General features: G+C 39.2%; 1 protein-coding gene across 1 annotated transcript in view; it reads right to left on the bottom strand.

Moving 5' to 3' along the window:
* LOC122811252 (pyroglutamylated RF-amide peptide receptor-like) overlaps nucleotides 1–7599 on the bottom strand; it is a 921192-nt gene extending 913593 nt beyond the window's left edge. The window contains exons 1-2 of the mRNA XM_044082971.1: nucleotides 7592–7599; nucleotides 3853–4184 (exon numbers count right to left, since the gene is read on the bottom strand). Coding sequence (XP_043938906.1) covers nucleotides 3853–4184; nucleotides 7592–7599 — 340 coding nt within the window. The remainder of the gene's footprint in view (nucleotides 1–3852; nucleotides 4185–7591) is intronic.
* Between the last annotated feature and the right edge of the window lie 13669 nt (nucleotides 7600–21268).

Raw genomic sequence — 21268 nt, 5'->3', positions numbered from 1 at the left:
CAGTGCCAGTCCCACTAAAGGAAACTCGATCAACTGTCCTACAATTTCCAGTAATAGTAAGGCAGGGACTAACTCTGAATCACATAGTAGAGTTTCCCATATTACTAATACTTTTACTACCACTCTCTCATTCCTCTTCAGGGAATTCTAGAAAATTCTGCACACTGTGCTTGCACTGGTCTTAGTAGCATTAAGAACAAATGACCTAACCTTAAGGCATGGATCTAATACAAACCAGCTGAAGTTTACTAGGTAGTTACTGGGGTTACAGTCCACGTGACCATTCAAAGACAGAGTCCAAATTCCCACTTGCTCCCAAGGACTGTCTGGTTAACTGACTTGCTCAAGATCACACAGAGTGCAAATGAGGGCTGGCAGAATCAAACCTTGTACCACCAAACTATAGCTCACAGCCTTAACCCTCTGTGGCAACTGCCAACTGACAGACCCATTGTTGCAATAATTAAGACAATGCTTAAAGAATATCATGCCTCAGAATACATTTATTTCATTTTATTCAATAACAGACCCAATCATCATATAAGTGGAGAGGTCCTATTAATGGTTAGCAAAAACTTCACCTTTCAAGCTTCTGTAGTGAAAATGAGCAATACCCAAAGGGACACTGACCCTAACCAGTTAATCAACCAAACTACAATGATTGAGTCAATGAAATTCTGTAAATCAAGTCTCCCCTTCCTGTTGCAGTTCACCAAGTTACACATTGTATTAGTTCATTCTTTATTAATGGCAAAAAGGAGAAACTAATTATAGTAGGTGACGAATATTAGCTGGATGACAGAACTCAAAAACTCAGCCAAACAGGATGCTTTTTGTACAATACTTAAGTACCACATTGTTAAATATGACACTGAACTGCAGATAATTAAGTTCAGCACTGTAAACCTCAGCTTAAAACATTAAATTCTAGAAATCTGTCAGCTTGTTGTTACTATCCACAAATGTCTTAGACACACTAAGAATGAGAAAATAAGTAAACAGGCATGTTTGCATGCTATAATTGTCATACATGTAAGTGGGTGGGGGCCATCATTTACGTTTTGATAGAACTTTGACACGAGACCCATGTACAATATCTGCAACCACACCTCTCAACCTCTTAGCACAAGAATTCTGGACAAAGTCTGATATAATGGGGGGGGGGGCAAAGGCCCAAAAATAGGGACACATTTTATGTATTGCTCTTATAAATGTAGAAAGTTGCTATAACAGAATTTGTGTTAAAAGGCATTTTCTGAAGGACATGAAGACTGAAACTCAAATGCATGTCAGTTAGTGACTTTAATCCTTAGATCATCCTAGTGATTTGTTAAAAAAATAATTTTATGAGGAACAGACCAAAAATGAGGCAAAAATCAGGATAGTCTGCGAAAATCTGTACAGTTGAGAGGTTATGTCTGTAACACTTGTAATGCTCAATGAAATCCTGGAGCAACAAATTTCTACTACATCTTAGTACATATCCATGTACAGGATGAAGCCTTCAGGTTGATTGAAGTTTGCTGAAACAAGCTCTAAAACCTTCCTGTGATATTGCTGAATTATTCTTTGATACACTTGTGATATTGAAAACAAAAATATTCTTTGTTGGCTGGAAAATCAGGGAAAGTCACTTGGATTGATAAAACACAGTTTATTCCACAATATAAAAGAATATATCTACAGCGTTGGCAACATTAGCAATATTAAGTCACTGTAGCTTCCACCATAAACACCACAGAGTGTGTTTTTGGTTTTAGTAATTGTGGTTCTCTGTGCCGTTTTTGTTTTATTGGACTTGTGATATTAACATAATCGTGCTGAAGACCAGCTTTGATTTTAGCAAATAGCACTACTGATATCCCTGGAATATTTCTGTCACCTGTGGCTATAGATGTTTCTGGTAATGGTACAGATTGGCCTGTAAACATGAGAGATGGCTGGTACACAGCCAAGGTGGTCCGTTCACATCTGATGGGATTTACTTGCTATTCTGCCTCCTGCTGCCATGCCTTGTAGCAAGATTGTAACATCTCTCTTACGTTAAGTACTTCTCCCGCATTAGCTGAATGATTAAAGGCACAATGATGCATCAAGAGTCCTCAAAACCAGAAGTGAATCTGGTGCTGAACTGTACTCAGTCTTCTGACAGTGAACCTGAGCTACATATTTAATAGGGCCAGTCAAGTATTTCATACCAGAAAGATGAAACGGAAACACTAATTTAAGATTTACGTTGTTTTTGCTGTTCTCAGTTAAGAGATTGCTATCTACTAATATATATATTTCACCCAGTTCCACAAAAGTATTGCTAGCATTCAGTATGGGTGCTCAATGCCGAACTACAGGAGGTCACTTCTGCAGCTGAGACAGTGGTCAATTTACTCTGGCATATGGGAAGCTAATTTCGTTCCAACATACACACACACACAGTGTCACACACTCATTCCATTCTCACAAACACACAGGCACACAAGAGTGTCTGTCATAAGGTTGCATTTAGTTACTCTTTCTCTTACACTTTTCCATCATTGAATAAAGATCTGCTTAATCTCTTAACTGCACTATTATCTTCTGGGAAGACGACTTTATTTTTGCTTAGTTTTGCTAAATTAGCTACAGGCAGGATCTTATCTTTTTCTCTTACTTAAAGATGTGTTGCCAAAACACTTCATTATGCACAGAAATCATACCTTTTAGCAGCAAAAGTAACAAAAATACTTTCATCAGTACATTAAAAACAATCTCATGCAAATGTGTATGTATCCAAATGAAGATCTCTGGATGTACTTGTCTACTCTATTTATTGACTTAACAAAAAAAAATCATCTTTTCCACACAGTTCTCACTAACCATGGTTGAGACCATCTTTGTTACACTAGTACAGAAACAAAAAGACACCTTTCACTTACACTCCTGCCCTTTCCTCCCTCCTTAAGTCAGTGACTGTGTTTTGTGGGTTTTTTAATATACATGACACTTAAAGGCAATGCTGTCACGTTTTGTATTTCCTCTTGCCCTCTCCATATTTCATACTATACAATATACTGGTCACATTCGTAATATTGACTCACTGTAATAGGCATTGTGCAACTTTACGAAGTGAATCCAGAAATGCATTCTACCCACTGTGTCCCAAAACTAGCCCCCAATGTAGTGATACTGACATGTCCAGAAATATATCACTCTAAACCAAGCATATAAAAATGCCCCATAATAAACATTGCTGTTCATTTAAATACCAAGTTGTTATGGTTCTGTAACTATAGCCTTGTTCCTGAAGTTTCTTTGATATTATCATGAAAATAATTAGTCCAGACCATCAATACATTAGCTCAAAATACATTAAAATATGAAATTCCCATTTGCCTAGCATCTTTATTTTCATTAACCGAGTATACCATGGTATAAATGGTTAAATAACTCCTAGCTTGATCCCTTGCTCAGACAAAAAAAAAAAGAAAACAAAAAATAAGAGCATATGGTATGAGTATTCTTTTCAAGTTAGGCTTGACAAATACTTTTCACATTGGCCTGGGCACTTCATATATGTAATAAATTTTGCAAGTTTAAAAATTAGTAAAAAGCAACATTTCTTAGCTTTCAGCAATGCAAAATATACTGCATCACTGTGGTTATGTTTTTTTTGAAACATCAAGTATTCCATCAGGCCACGATGTTTATACCAGTTAATTTAACTAAAACACAAAATAGTAGTAGTATCTATAAACATTTATTAGATCTCTTCACAAAAAGGTGGCTTAACCTGAAACAAAGCAACTACATACACATCGTGTGAGTCAGCTTTCAGTTCTAGTTAGTGCTATAACTAGTAAGTTAAGCAGTACTAACCAGCCATCCAGTTGGTGGAGAAGTGTTGTAAAAGGGTGATCGGAATACAGAAGATGGAAATAAGGAGGTCACTAACAGCGAGCGACAATATAAAGTAGCCGGTGACTGTTCTCATCACCTTCCTTCTGCAGACCAGGTAAAGGACCGAGAAGTTACCAACCAAGGCCAGAACAAATATAATCACATACAGTACAGTGAAAAGTACCTTCAGGCTGTTGGGCAGCTGGGGAACATATACCAAGGGCAGCAGATTAAAGGTGTATATAAACTCTTTGCGAGTCAGGTTGTAGACTTTTAGCCAGCGTTCAAGGATCTCCGGGGTGATATTCATTCTTCAACAAAATCAACTGTCCATCCTCTAGGTTGTAACCCATTGAAAGGCATAACAACTCATGCAACAAGTGAAAATCCAGGACAATATGTCATTTAAATAACAAAGCACTTGTAAAGAAAAAGAATATACTCATTCTTAGCAGAAAAAAATGACTTGAAGTACAAAAAAGTGAACAAAGAATGAAACGATTAACTATCACCGAGGCTGTTGTTTTAAAAATAAATTCTGTTGGGCTCTTGGTTTACTTCAACATCTTTTTTTGGCATTAAGGCTGAAAACGAACAGGCCAGCATTATTTGTTATAATTTTAGAAATCTGAAGAAAGTCTCGAAATCTCAGTAATAGCAGAATGTCTCAAAATCCATCATGGAATATATACTGCTGTCATAGGATTGCTTTCATCGGTTAGGACTCGAGAAAACACCTTGCTAATCCACTTCAGAATGCCATGGAGTCTTAACAGCTATAGCCTGTTTTTTTCTAGGAAAAGGAAATAAATTTAGTCACTAGCTCTGTTTGCCAACAAGTGTTTTGGTCATGATTTTAGTGTAACTAGACAGAGCAGGCAATGAGACAGCTTCAAGTTGGCACTGCAGGCTTTTTGTGATACCTTACCCAGCCAAATAATTCATGCCATTTCTCACTTTTCTGTACAATATCAAAAAGATAAAAAAACATGATCTGTATCTATAATTACTCACGGTGTTGATATTTGAAAGCACAGAGGCTCTTTTTTGTTGTATCCAGTATATATTCCTTCACATTCTCTTTTCTGCTACTTCTGCTGGAAAACGAAGCATAAGGGAATGTAAGCATTTCATGAAAACAGGATAGAAGAAAAGTGGGAATTGGAAATATTCCTTTAGTTTGTCATGAACTTCATCCAAAGTGCCTCTAGAAGATGATTTTGGAAAAAAAACCCTTTCACTTGTGGTTTGATTCTCAGGAAAGTAAAGTTGCTGCATGTATAGATGATACAGGAAAACAAACTCTAAAGAAATAGTGAATTTTGTGAGCATTTAAGCAGCAATCTCATTTTTCACCCATAAGTTACCCATGTTTCTCAGGTTACGGTAAACAAAAGTCTAGAAATCCCCAAATTAAATGTTGAAATACAAGAGATGTTAAGATTCATTCCATATTTGTGGTCTATTCTTTATTTTCATGACTGTTATACTGTTCTCATCTGTCATTATGGGTAATCCACAGATGACAAGTTTATTAAGACCCGGTCATTCCCATAAATCTCATCCAAATTATCTTTTCAAGTAGGACAGTAAATAAAAGATGAGACGCGCAAAAATAAACCACTTCACATGGATGCAAAATGCATAGTAGAAGCCACACTTGAATCTCGCTGGAGCCTTGAAATAAGGGTAAAACACACTTTGCAGTGGATTAATTTACAATTGCACTGTTCAGGCACATGTCTGGAAGCAGAGCTCTTGCAGTCAGCACTGAAAAGTTCAGCATCTGTGTTCTCACTCTGCAGTTTGTTCACTGAATTCCTAGAAAGCAGTTGCAAATATGAGATTACTCACATTACCACCGCCTCTTGCTCTGGTCTGTTCCCCCCTAGTGGCATACAATAGTTATGCTCACATTTCTTTCCCTTTTATGACCTTCAGGCAGATTGAGAATTATTCATGAATGAATTTACGCTCTTGACTGCTTCTCTCTGCATATGATTCAACAAATTACTGGTTCTTGTATTAGCTCTCATTTATTGTATTCCTTTTGTCCATCCTTACAACACAGATTAACGATGGTTGAAAACTCTGAAACCTTGCATTTATGTGAAATACAGGCTGCATGCTGTTCATATATCCCTTGCTCTACAGGAAGCATCATAGAAGTGAAATGACAATATTCTCTTATTTGGTACTTAAACTTAAGACCTACAGCATACCAGGCAGTAATGAACACAACACACTGGTGTGTCCTCCTTCAAGCTATACCACAGCATAATCAAGGATAATCTCAATAACATCCACAGAGCTCCTGCAGTCCCAGGCTACAGCATCTCTTCTTTTAGTCTTTTTTCTTTTGGGGGGGGTCCCATTGCATTCATACTGATGAATGTCTGCTTTGTGGTGCACATTTACCAATAGTCAGGTAAACCAGACTTGTATCTCTTTCTCTTAGATAACAAACAGAAAAATAGTGATGGACAGGGAACTGAAATTAGAGTTAATTCAGTACCTGCTTTGAACAAGGAACATGCACGGTTAAGTCAGGCAGTTATGGGTAATAACCATTAAAGATTTTGCAAACTGAAAAACTATAGCTTCCATGTAACCTGTTGTTGTAAGGAAAAGGTATTTCTGGATTTTTTTAATCGCTGGAAAGCAAACGATAAATGTAAAAGCCTAACAGGACACCATTAGACTATGATTATGCAAACTTAAGACTTTATTTGGAATATCAGAACAGAGAAAAGTTATTGATGTTAATACTTGCAGTAAGGTCATTAACATTCAGTCAGTGACCATCTCTTGTTAAGAACAAAAGGTGTTTATAACATATGAGCATTCTATGTGTAGCAGATTTTAGCTTGTTGCTACTGTTTTTTGTTTTCTGGGAGGGTGGCCTAATGGTTAAGGTGTTTGCCTTGCAAACACATGGTTCAGGGTTTGAGTCTCACAAGGGACAATTGGCGAGGCTTAAAATGGCAGTTAGCTTAGTACTGATCTATTAATTGTATTTTAAGGTTCCTGCTACTCTGCTACTCTCTGCAGGCATTAATGGTGACCCACCCCCTGCATTAAGGGACAGCTTTAGGTGAAATGGAGCCCTAGGCAAAGGACTTCATGGTGACCCATGCCATGTACTGTTCCCCCCAATTAGCCTAAAGTGCCCTCACTGTTTTCCCTGCATTCTGGCAAATCCACTACAGGCAAACTACATTTTTGTTTTCCTACATTTTGTCTTAACACTGCAGCTTTTTCCTGTATCTTTTCAACATACTCTGAATACCAAAACTGCACAGATATAACTCTGCAGATTATAATCAAATTAATCCAAGAGTCTGGGGGCCAGTAGGGCCCAAAATGCCACAGAGTTCTAGATGATTTGAAGTCCATTTTAGATTTTTTTCTTAACTTTTTGATCTAATAACGGGCTGAACAAAACTCCCTACTAAAGAGAGAAATTCTGTCTTATTTTTTAAGCAAAAAATACATTTTCTCCAAGTCTTAATGTTCAAAGCTGAAAAAATAGAATTTCACCATAAACTGATGCTGACAAATACTTGTGTGAATAAATATATCATATCTGAAAATAGCATCTGCCTTTCTGCCCCCCCCCCCCAAAAAAAAAAGCCACAATCTGTGCACCTCTGTGGCATTAGACTCGGATGAAAGTGAAAGAACAAATATCAGTGATATTTTAACTTGGTGTTATCACGTCCTCATGTGTAAATATAACATGCCTCTTTACCCCAACCCTGCAAAAGACTGTCACCATCTGTGTATCCCTCTGATATTAGACTTGGATGAAAGTTAAACAAAGTTAGCCACAAGCAAAACAATACCAGCAAAAGGCATCACAAATCACCTGTAGAACACACAAAAAAACTACAGACTATGAGCCCTGACTCTCCCTAAGGACCACAGCAGTGCAACTCTACCATAGATACAATGTGTCACCTTTCAACAAAATTAACAATTGGATGAATGTACACTCTGCAAACATTCAACAAGTATGTTGTGTCAATCAATATAGTGGGAAGTGTGTGTGTGTATGTGTATGTATATATGGAAACACTTTATAATCTCAAAATATTGAAATGTCGAATTTCAGTATCTCGAGACTATAAAGTCAAAGTTTTGAAATAGCGAAAGTGCATAATCATGAATTCGAATATCTCGAATGTGCAGTTATGGCTTTATGCTACGTAATGTCTGGGGTTGTATGTGGATGGTGTGCGGTGTGATGTGTGGATTTAGGTGTAACGTCAGGTAAGTGAGTGTTTTGTAAGGGTTTTGGGAGGGAGTTTGAGTGTATGTGAGTGTGATGATGTGTGTGTGTGTTTGCTTTTGATTGGTGTTTGTGCGATCTCGGAGTTAGTATATATAAGTAGGGGGTGTGGATGGCACAGCCCCCCACATGGGGGGGCAGGTGGGCTTGCCCCCCTCTGCTTATTTGTGATGTATGTTTGTGGATGTGTGTTGTTTTGTTTGTTCATTTTGTGGTGTGGCTGTTGTGGTATACGTGTGGTCTGGTGTGTGCTATGTGTTCGGTGTTTTAAATTTCGCAGTTTTGGGCTTTCGGTGTTGTGTGGATTCGATTTCATGGTCTCGAAAAACTGAAATTCGAGATTTCAGTCTTTCGAGATTATGAAGTGAATCCATATATATATATATATATATATATATATATATACATATATATATATATATATAGAGAGAGAGAGAGAGGACTCTACACAGAACAGATGAAGTATCAGCATCCATAAAGTGGACATAAAACCATCTAAAATGCAATGCCAGCAGCTACTATGCATGCTCTGATGGTTAACCACAGAGTGGAACACACATAGCCCTGCCTACAAACCTTGTCCAGTCATGGTCAACCATCAGAGCATGCATTTGATGGTTTTATGTCAATGTTATGGCTCAGTTTACAGGAGCTGCTCTAAGAGTGGTGAACTCTCTCTGATCAGTGGAGTGAATCCAAATGAAATCCAAGACACCCTTTGAAATCTCCAGAAAAAAGTTTTTTTATTCATTGTACTGCACTTTTAAACTGTGTATTACTGCCTACTTTAAACAGTTTTTTTACCATTTTAACTGTTTTGCTGTTTCAACTGTTTGCTGTTTGAGACTGTTTTTCCTGCACTTTGTATTTTCTAGTACTTGTGTATTTTATAGCATAGGCTGGATTCAGATTTGCTGAATGTAGACTGTTTAGTATTATCTGAGCACTAAAACTAGCCATCTTGCATTAAGAAGGCCCCCTGCACACTTGTGGCAGAAGAGTGTAGCAAAGGATCCATCTGAGTTGGGGATTTTTGGGATAAGGCTTAGTATTGAGCATTTCCATTGGCCAGCTTGTTTGAAAATTGCTTAACTTACCTTATAGTTAGGCAGCACCTTTGCAAGGGCCTGTGCTCAGTTTACAGGAGCTGATCTAGGACTGGTGTGATCTCTATGATCTCTGGAGTGAATCCAAATCAAATCCAGGGAAACCTTTGAAATCTACAGAAAAATAAGTATTTTTATTCACTATACTGCACTTTTAAACTGTGCATTACTGAATTGCCACCTACTTTTAACTGTTTTTTTTAAGCTGTTTCAACTGTTTGCTGTTTGAGACTGTTTTTCCGACACTTTGTATTTTCTAGTCCTTGTGTATTTTATAGCACAGACTAGATTCAGATTTGCTGAATCTAGACTGTTTGGCATTATCTAGGCACTAAAACAACCCATCTTACATTAAGATGGACTCCTGTACCCTTGTGGAAAGGGTGTAGCAAAGAACCCGTCTGGGTTGGAGATTGTTGGAATAAGGCTCAGTACTGAGCATTCTGATTGGCTAGTTTATTTGAAAATTACTTAACTTGTTTTAAAAATGGTCCTCACAGTTGCTACATAAGCTCCCTGTTTGCATGGGTTTGCTCCTGGTTTAACACAGCTCCACAGAGTTTGGTAGCCAGCCACTGCTCTACTGTTTTCATCTGAGCAATCCAAGGCATCTTTTTGCATGGAGTACACCTTCATGCAGTACGTCACAATGGACGGAACCAATGGCAGTTATAGAAGCAAAAGCTAAAGTACATTTATTTTCCAATAGAAGTTGTCCGTGCTCCAACTGAGGAATCCCTTAAACTGAGCTTAGCTGCTCGGCGAACACCTCAGCAGGGCTTTCTACAGCATTTGCCCCTTTAACTGAAATCTCCTAATCCTTAATTCTCTTGTACCCCTTGACAGTCCCATTAGTATAGACCCAGCATTAAGCAACTAGTTGAACCACATCCTTCCCCATTAAAGTAAGGAAACTTGCATCTAGTATTATGGATGGTCAGTTCTCCTGCCAGCCTGATTGATAGGGTATCCTGAGGCAGTGTAGCAATTGGCTCATGTACACCAACAACTCATTACTCAAACCACTCAAGCTCAATTTGAGAGAAATGCATATACACTAAGAATTTGGAATCTTTGCTCTCTCGTTCATAGAACAGTGACACTGAACATGTCATCAGTCCACATACACCTCCAGCACAAACCACGTTCTCAAAACCTAAGCCATCATATGCAGAGGTACTCACCCGAAATTTACTTAAACACCAGAGACCTCCGAAACACAAACATGCTACATCTAATACAGTATCTACAGCACTCAATACACACAAAATCACAAGCGCAAGTGTCTCACCAAACAAGCCCCAAAGGCAAAGCATATCTAAACCAACTTTTTTGGTCATAGGTGACCCCATTGTGACACTCAGATAGGTTCATAGGTTCATACTAGGCTATCTGCCCTAGGGCATTTATAAGCCTAGCCAGAGTGTGTTTGGCTTTTGCCACCCATTTTAAATTAATTTTGCTATGCCCTTGTTCGAGGTTAGTATACTGTGCCTCTGTCTAACAGTGACACAGAAGTGATACCCGGGGTAAACCTACAATCTCCCATCCACTCATCAAGATTCCTCTTGAAGAGAGTCAATGAGGGACTCTGCCTAACCTGGACTGGGATTTTCTTCCAGAGTGAAGGGAGCCTCTGGGTTATGAATCTGTCCCTCCAGCATGTCCTATTTATTTCAGTGCTGAGGTTCAAGTCTCTCGAGTGCGTAGCTCGATGGGATTTGGATTTTCTGAGGTGCAGCATGTCCATTAATTCCGGGTTGGACATGGCTTTATACATCAGGCACAGATTGCCTCTGATCAGGTGGTATGCCACTGAGTAGAGCTGGAGTTTCTTTAACCGGGCAGCATATGGCATCTGTTTGAGCCCTTTGATCCTCTTGGTGAGGTACTTTTGGGGTCTTTCCAGTTGCTGCAGGTGTCTGGTAAGGTACATCCCAAAAGGGGCATTGTACTCAATTATGGGCCTGATGAGGGATGAGTAAAGAGGCACGATGACCTCCCCTGATCTAGATGTGAATCCCTTCATGATTAGGTGGGCTATATAAAATGTTTTTCTAACCACTTTGGCCACGTGGTTGTCAAATGAGAGATTGCTATCAACTTGGGTCCCCAGGTCCCTAATTACTTCTTCTGTACTTAATGGATTACCACCTATGTGGTAATTTGTGGGCACTTTGTTTTTGCCAAAGGGATGACTATACACTTGTTGGCGTTTAGCTTGAGGCCATGGCTCTGGCACCAGTTGTCTGTTTCTATGAGGCCCTTTTGGAGGATGCTTGTGTCAGCTGGAGAGTTGATTATGGCGCCCAGTTTGCAGTCATCTGCGAACTTGGTCAGCCACAGTCCTTCCGTGTTGGCCTGTACCTCCGAGAAATATATACCGAACAAGAGAGGTCCCAGGACTGAGCCTTGTGGGATGCCACTTGTAACTGATTTGGAGTCTGACATGGCTCCAGCAATTCTAACCATGTGGGTTCTGTCCTTGAGCCAGTTTGCAACCCATCTAGTGACATAGGGGTTTATATTTAAGCTGGTAAGCTTATCTATAATGCCCGAGTGGGGTATTGTATCAAAGGCTTTTGCGAGGTCCAGGTAGGCTGTGTGGACCACCTTCCCCTCGTCAATGGCCTTGGTGATTGTTTCAAAGAAATCGACCAGATTTAAGAGGCAGGATCTGCCCTTAAAGCCGAACTGGGTAGGATCCAGTGCCTGTTGGTCCCCAATATCTTTATTTATGAGGTCCATCATGATCCAGATGTCTTGCTCACCAGGCTGGACAACAAGGAGAAGGCTACGGTCAGCTGTCTGGTGCCAGGATTCGCCAGATCATACTCAAGTACCAGTATGACTCTGCCATAGTTCATGTTTGTATGAATGACTTGAGATGTACCTCGATGGGCTATATGAAGAAAGACATGACTGAGCTCTCTGAATGTGTGCCTTAGGCAGGTATGTCCCTAGTAGGGTTGCCACCTTTCGTTGTGACTAAAACTGGAGTAAGGCCACGCCCTCTGCATCACCTGTAACTCCGGCCATCACCAACCCCTCTCCCACCCATGCCCCGCCTATTTTATGATGTCACTATGACATCAGTTACTTTTCTGTAAAAAATTATAGTAACTCAGCTGATGTAACAAACTCCGCTAGTCGGTTTCCATTTTGAAACATAATACTGGAGTTTGTACAATCTTTTTCTGACTACCTTAGAATAGATTTGATTTCCGGATAGTCCGGAAAAAAATGGATAGGTGGCAACCCTATACATCAGCCTTAATTGTATAATGACTTGTCAAAAACTTAACATGCACTTCAGATTCGGCTGTGTGTGTATGCAGGAAGAAAGTGTGCATTTCCCTTCAAATAATTACACTTTTTTTTCCAAGACTGTTACATCCTTCACAGTAAAAATATGTTTTTGACATTATTCCCCATTTTGGCAAATGTTTTTAAACATTTGTCAGTTCCATCTGTCACTGTAACAGTTCACAAACTGCAATTTTCAATGTTTCCATTAAACTGTTTCAGTGAGTGTAACTGCACAGCTATCTTTCTAATTTATTACATTTTATAGGTATTAGAGATGTGAGTAGACCTACTAGCCCCAAGTAGCTTTTTACCGGGACTCTGATAGCACAAAGGATTAAGGCTACAAACTAATACGCTGCTGTCTGTGGCCCAGGGTTTGATTTTCTTAGCCTTCATTTGCAGGTTGTCTTACCTTGAGCAAATCAACGTAACCAAGAAGAAAGTAGATGTATGTGTGTGTGTGTGTGTGTGTGTGAGAGTAGAGAATAGATTTGTGTGTGTGTGTGTGTGTGTGTGTGTGAGAGTAGAGAATAGATTTGTGTGTGTGTGTGTGTGTGTGTGTGAGAGTAGAGAATAGATTTGTGTGTGTGTGTGTGAGAGATAGGGAGAGTGAGCGCAATGTGTGAATGAATGTGCAAGTGGGTGTGTGGCTGTGCATGTGAGAGAGAGACAGCGATGTATGAATGAATGCATAAGTGGGTGTGTGTGAGACAGTGAGTGCGATGTGTGAATGAATGCAGGTATGAATGAGGGTGTGTGTGTGTGTGAAAGAGATCGATTGGGAGAGAGTGAGTGCGATCATGTGTGAGTGAATGCCGGTTGCATGAGTTCCATTTAAGCAAGAGTGTAATGTCATTACTCTTGGACATTTCATAGGTTGAATTACTTCTGGGAGACGGGAGATGCTATAAAAATATATATATATATATATATATATATAAATCTGGGAGAGGAGGCAACCCTAGTCCCTAGCCTTGAGCAGCAGACTACCTTCAACTAAGAAGATACCACAATATAAACAAAAAATGATTAATTTCACCAACTGGCTTAGTTTCTGGTGTCATTCTAAGGGGATTCAGTACCTGTCAGCCTGGGATGACATGGTAGATAGACCACGCTGCTTTGCCAGAGATGGTTTTCATCTGTCACCTCTGGGATTTCACTTACTGGCTAAGGCCTGCCCTATTGCCTTTTCAGGCAATGTCACAGCAAAATTCCCAACATAAAAATACATTCAAAAAGCAACTTCAAGGTTATGCTGCTAAACTCAAGGGGTCTAAACCTAAAACTGCGCTCACTGGAAGCAGCCCTCACCTTAGAAGATGTTAACATCTGTACAATCAGAGAGATTTGATTTAAAGCCATGGAAAGCACCCCGACTATACTGAGTTATAATGCCTTCCACACAGACCACAAACTGAAAGTGAGAGAACTAAAGGAGGTGGAGTATCAATATTCAAAGATAAATACACCTCTAGACTGGTTAACCAAAATGCTTCTCTTGAACTAATTCAGGTTCAACTGACTGTAGGTAATACCCCTTTCCAAGTTATTTCCAGTTATAGGACCCCCTGCATGAACTGACACACCCACACTGCGTACTTGGATCTACTTGAATCTTTCAAGATAAAACCAAATACAATGGTGGTTTAAGGGGACTAACTACTCATCCATAGACTGGGTAAATTATACATGTACTAACATACTTGCCCAAAAGTTCTTGGACTTCATTAACTCCAATTCCCTGGACCAGTTTGGCTGACAACCCTACAAGGGGCCCAAACATTCTGGATCTGGTGCTCACGAACATGGGTAATCGTTGTACCACCCGATGTGTGCGGCCCTCCCTAGTGAAGTCTGATCATAATCAGTCTCATTAGAAGTAACAATAACATCTGATTCCCATTAGCAGCAACTAAACCAAAACACTTCTCCAAAGCCCATTACAACCTAATACGTGACGGCATTAATAATTTCGTAGCCCCTGCCCTCACTAATGGCATGGACACCTATACTGCGATTCATACCAATGCCTTGTATAAGCATCTGTACAAATGTATTGACTTAGCCATACCTGATAGGACCAAAACAAGATCCTCAAGAAACAAGCCTACCTGGTGGACATCCACTATTAACAGGTTACACAACAGGAGAAAGAAATTGTTGCCCAAGAGCAGGAAGGAATGGTCTCTGAATTGGAAGCATTCCATCCTTGGCTTAAACAATCAAATAAGACACCTTTTAAGGCATTCTAAAGCTAACTATGAATCCAAATTAGCCTCCTTCACTAAGGATAACCATAACGCCTTCTTCAGCTATGTCAGAAACCTTAAAGGAAAAACCCAGATCTGCACAGAACTGGTTAATGGCACCACATATACTGAACCCACAGAAATAGCCAATATGCAAGCTGACAAGTTTAGTGAAAACTTCTCCTCCCTGTGCCCACCACACATCCCCCAATGCATCCCTACCACCTGCGTTCCACCTAGTATCTCCAAGGAGCAGGTTATAAACCCGCACTCCAAAGCCAAAAACACAGCTGTATGGGACCTAATATCCCAGGCTGCATTCTAAATGGATTAAAACCGAAACTAGATGCACCACTGGGTACTCTTTTTAACCCAAGTTTAAGCATTGGTTTTGTAACTGCTAAATGGAAAACTGTCATCCCATTACATAAAGAAGGCACCTCCACAGACCCATAAGCCTGACCAGCCTAATCTCCAAGGCTATGGAAAAAAAATATAAACAACCTTCTCAAGAAAGATATAGGAGACCACCAAACACTTGACCTGACCCGGTTTGGCTTCATTAAAAGGCAATCCTGCATCTTGATCTTGGTAGACTTCTTTGAGAGTCACCAAAGCCCTGGAATAAGGCAAATCTATGCACACAGCCTACCAAAGCCCTGGAAGAAGACAAATCTATGCACACAGCGTACCTGGACCAGGCCAGGCCCTTTGATACTATTTCCCAGTCAGGCATCATTGATAAGCTCACCCAGCTGGGGATCAACCAATATATTGTCGGGTGGGTTGCAAACTGGGTCACCGATAGAATGCACACAGTCAAAATAGGGGACTACCTCCATCAGCAGATCTGTACTCAGTGGTGTTTCACAGAGATTGCTGCTGGGGCCCCTATTGTTTGGAATCTACTTCTCGATGTACAGGCTAAAACAAAAGACCTATGGCTGGCAGTTTGCTGATGACTGGAAATTGGGTGCAGTCATCGAGTCCCCAGATGATGTCAACATCCTACAAGAGGGATTTAAACTGGTGCCAAAGTCTTGGGCTAAAACTCATTGCAAAAAATTAATCATCATCCCCTTCAGCAAGGGTGATGTCCCTGCAGATTACCACATTAATAACATCCTAAGCATACAATCAGTGGTGAGAGATTTAGGCACACAGGTTGACAGCAACCTTTTCTTTGACCATCACATCTCCACGGTGGTAAGGAAGGTTTTCTACATCACCCATTTGATACAGGCATTGAATCCAGAACAAAAGAGGTTATAACCCCTCCGTTCTCCTCACTCATCAGGCCAATAATAGAGTACAGTGCTACCTTTGGTATATACCTTACCTGGCATCTGCAGCAACTGGAAAGACCTCAAAGGTTTCCTACAAAGAAGAATCAGGGCATTCAGCATATGTCATATGTTGACATGCCAATATCACTGTCACTACACGCTGTCTTACAGACTACTCAGAGGTGACCTCTGCCTTGCATATAAAGCAATCTCAGATCCTGCTCTAATGGAAATGCTGCACTTTCATAAATCAAAAGGTACAAGATGCACTCACTTACTCTAGGGAACTCAATCTAGCATGTGACATCAACAGGACTCTCTGAAGACACAGATATGTCTCACAGAAGTTAACTATGCTCTGGAACAAACTTTCAAGTCAGGTGAAACAGACCCCCTGCCCTCACTGACCCTATTTAAGTGTAATTTGGATGATTGGATAGGAAACTGCAAATTACCCCTGGAGTGTCACCTGTGTCCCTCTTGGACAGGGGCAGTAGCTGTTAACTTAGTTTCACTTAATACCTTGATATTTGGGCCATTAGCCTAGTAACCTCCCGTGATCCTATGATACAGTACATAATCCCTGGAAAAGGACATATTCCTCTATCTGGAGACTGTTGATCTTGCTCCTGTCAAACATCTGTTTCTACTGACAAACTGGTGTTAGACAGACAGCAATGCTGTGTCTGCTCAATGATGAATGCCTCTATATATATATATATATATATATATATATATATATATATATATATATATATATATATATATATATATATGTATGTATATATATATATATATATATATATATACCTCAGCAATCTTTAACAAATATTGGTTTTGTCAAACAGTGCCAGTATTCTGTTGTGACAACAACAAAACAACAATGGCAGGGACTTTTACCCTTTCCCAGCTTTTGTGCAAACCCTGAATTGCCATACATAAGTAACACAACATATGCAGTGGGGCTTGACTTGCTAAAAATATTTTTATGGATTTTTTTTTAAATTCAGTGTATTGTGTTTCAATCACTTTTGCTATCAGCTCTGTGTCAATGGATTTATATTTGACAATTCGTAGTAAACCCATGCATGTGTGTGTGTGTTTTAGTGTATGTGTGTTTTAGTGTATGTGTGTGTGTGTGTATATATATATATATATATATATATGGTTTACCATTACAATTTTGCCATGCAATTGCACGGCTATGAAGTATTGGAACAACAGATGTTTGAATACTTCATATTTTGGCAGGTTACATGAGCGAATGGTATTATTGCGAATGGACTGTGCATTCATAATTATAACGTTCGCTCATGTAAGGGGATCGCGGTACAGGGCGGTTAGGTAAATACATTCCTTTCCTCACTGTAGTGCAATCTCGGAGTTGGAATATTAAGTTGGGGGGTGGCTTGCCACCCTGCATAAACGTGAGTTTAGGCTAGTTAGTTAGGGAGTTAAGGGAAGGGGGGATTGCTGTTAAGTGTTGAAAATGTCGTGAGCGACATTTTCAACATTAACAGCTGTTTTCCGACTTTAGGAATGTTCGGAATTGTGTACTTTCGGCAAAACACTTTGCTGATAAGTACACTTTTTTATTTTCTAAATAATGATAGTAAACCTATATATATATATATGGGTCTACTTAATATGATTGAAAGCTCATGTAATTGAAACCAATATCATCTAAATGAATTGCCCGCGAAACTTCAAAATGTCGAATCCCACATTATCGACAAACAACATACTTTAAGGATAGTGCAATCTCAGAGTTGGTATATTTTATTTCCGGGGTGCAATATAATTGTAGTGTTTCATTTGTTTTAGAGGTTTGTTGTAGATGTTTTCATTACGGGGAGTGCAGTTAGTTGTTATTGTTTGATAGTGTCTGGTATTTGTTTTGTAATGTATTTGTGGTGTTGCTTTAAGGTTGTGTAGAATTATGTGACGTTTCACTTCTGGTAGTTGTGGTTTCGATTTAGGGTAAGTTGTTTTATTATGTTGGTGTTACTGCAAGTTATAATTTGTAGTTTGTAGGAAGGTAGGTAGCTGGATTAGTCAGATGTTTGGGAGGAGATTTTGATATTGTGGGATTCGACACTTTGAAGTTTCACGGATATGGTGTTTCATGCAATTCATCTTGAAGATATGGGTTTCGATCATGTCAGCTTTCGCTCATATGAAGTAGACCCATATATTATATATAGGTTTATAGATGTGTACTAGGCTAATGATCATAAGGGCCTTTTTAAACCTAACTATGAATCCCAAATCCCTTACAAGTTCTGGTACCCAAAATAAGTGTAGGCAGGGGCTTGGAAGATGAACCATTTACAAGCAGTGGTCCAGGATATGAACCATTTACATGTTGCCTGTGTCCATTAGAGAAATAGGTGTCAAACCAGGGATGAATTTCTTGTTCCCCATCCAATTGTCCAAATGACATTTGAATTGGGTTACGGAGAAACTCTGCTTCCCATAGATGGGGAGCCTGTTTCAGAGAAGGGGTAGTCTCTGGGATGCAAACCTGTCTCTTCAGCAGGTCCTATTTATATCACAGGTAAGATTTAAGTCTTTAGAATGGGTAATTCTGGTGCTGTTTGTTTTGAGGATATAGTCTAACAATGCCTTTTATGCCAGGCGTAGATCAATCCTCAAGAGTTTGTAGGAGACAGAATACTGGGATAGGGCCTTGAGGTGGTTTGCATAGGAAATGTTACTTGTGCCCTGTATTCTTTTAGTGTGGAACCTCTGTGGTTTATAGAAAATGGGTGCACAGAATATGTGAGTGAATGTTTCCTTCTGTGGGGTTTTATAGTTTACCTATTGCTAAGGTGGCACAGAGACTGTGTAGTTATCTAACCAATGTTTATATAGTCCAGGCTGTTTGACTCTGAAGATGAAAACAAATTGGCAGACATATGAGTGTGACTAAAACAGAGTTAATGAGAGTAATATTAAAAGCAAGGGCATTTTGTTTGAAACATCAGATGTGTGGAAGCCAGTAAGGAGAGGCGGTAATCATACCTCTCAACTGTACAGATTTTTGCAGAATGCCTAGATTTTCGGCTCAAAAGTTTTGGACTGTTTCTCATAAAATTGTAGGTTTTCTGTCAAATCACTGAAAGTTAAAGTGGACTGAAGTCAATAAATGACAACACATTTACTTTTAGTCTTTATATCCTTCGGAAAATGTATGCTAGTGCAAAACCTATTATTCCAGTGACATTCTAAGTTTATAAGAGCAATATTTTAAATTGACCGTCAGTTTGGGCCTCCTCCAATTATTTTTGGCTTTGTCCAGATTTGTTGTGCTTAGAAGTTGAGAGGTACGAGAGACACTGCTATAGCCATCTACTAATTTTCGGGTGGAGACATTATGTCTGCTGCTGTTTTTTCTGGAAAAACAAGACAGACTACCTCTGTGGCCTTTCTGATCAAGTCTCCTTTCACAAGCATGGAATATCTTGTAATTTTTTTTCCTTCATTTGCAACCAAGTTCAGATTATGAACAACACTTGTGTCTTTATCTACTACTAAAGAACTGCATTCAGAATAAGTTCCAGCCCAATATTAATCTGATACTCGCTCACTCTACAAATATCGCTGCCAAAGTGAAATAGCACAATCTACATCAAATAAAAGTAATATTGTCAGTTAGGTTGATTAGCTTCCTCTCTGAATAGTCAATATTACTGTAGAAAACCGCCCACAGCATACACAATTTAAGTCTACTTTCTGGATTTACTGAGTCTGACTAGCTTCTTTTGATTCAGATGTGGCTTGTTACAGGTGAAAGGCTCAAGCTACCTACGTGACCTACCCCACCTTAAAACTAGAGACAGAGTGTAGTGAATTCTTCCTTAGTTGCACTCATTTCTTACATGAAAACTTGACCGCAAGAATCAACACGATCCAGTATTGCAACAACTTTCCAGAAATGAGATGCACAGGAAAAAAAGGAAGTAGAATTCAATACTTCAATGGAAAAACATGGAAACATCTGTCCAACAGAAGGTAGTGCATACAAGAAAGCTATCCCATAATCCCATAAGAAGACATTGGATTAAAACCACTATACTGGCATTAATAAGTTTTAATGTGGACTGAATCTTTTCTGAGAAGGGAAATTGTAACGCTGAATGTGCAACAGTCCTTACATGCGCTTCCATATGATTTTCAATATTCTTTAAGGAATATTTTTATAAATCATACTAAATACATCATCTTCTACTCTTAGCATATGGGTACTAGTGAAGGAAAATCAGTGGGCATAAAATCTTTGAAGATACTTTTTTGTCTGTGATTTAAGAAAACCTCTGCTTAATTATTCTCATCCAACTAACATACTCTCCTTCAAGAAAGTACACATTCGTAGGTTCATAGGTTGTTACTAAGCATGTGGTACAGGAGGACATCTAGTGACCCAGACCAATTTTGCAATTGCCCCAGGACACTGGTTAAGCAAGTTGCTCGGAGTCATACAGTGGACAGAAGCTGAATGAATCAAACCTTGAGACTATTGTTGTAGCTCATTAGCAGCTCATGGTGTAATAGTCTGTGCTTCCTGCACAAAATGTCCAGTCCTTTTTTCACATACTATTGCCTGCAGTCCATGTAAATCACGGTGGTCCTTCAGTTTACTGATTCAGGAGTTGCTGGTCTTCATTAGATGAGGCTTGGAGGTGGCATGCAGAGCTTGAGGGTTTTTTTTAAAACAAGAAAAACCTAAAATGTTCCAAGTAAATCTGACAGATACCGGTCTCATGGGTTTTAAGGATGTACTTCAGTTTCTGGAGTCCAGCTACATGAGCAGTAAGTAATATATTTTATTTATTTAGTTAGTAGACATTTGTTTACTATTTATTATGTAAACCTGGTTATTGAGTTAAGCAGCTTGTGTTACTCTGACAACAGTTTGCTTTTTATAGCATTTTTTCCACTGCAAGCAGTATTAAAACAGCACTGACGTGAAGTCTGTGCAGCTTACTTCAAAGGTAGTTTTTCAATAGTTTTAGAAAGATTTGTAAGGTTTTCACTTAGTATTTCACTACTTTTCTACTTTTAAGGTAGGCATATATGTATATCTATTTCATACCAATATATGTATCTATCTGTCCCTGTTTGGAAATGAAAGCTCTAAATCTGTTGGAA

This window comes from Protopterus annectens, chromosome 9.part0 (assembly GCF_019279795.1).
Source record: "Protopterus annectens isolate FY-2018-M chromosome 9.part0, PAN1.0, whole genome shotgun sequence".
Lineage (NCBI taxonomy): Eukaryota > Metazoa > Chordata > Ceratodontiformes > Protopteridae > Protopterus > Protopterus annectens.
This window is presented reverse-complemented; position numbering and strand designations above follow the sequence as displayed.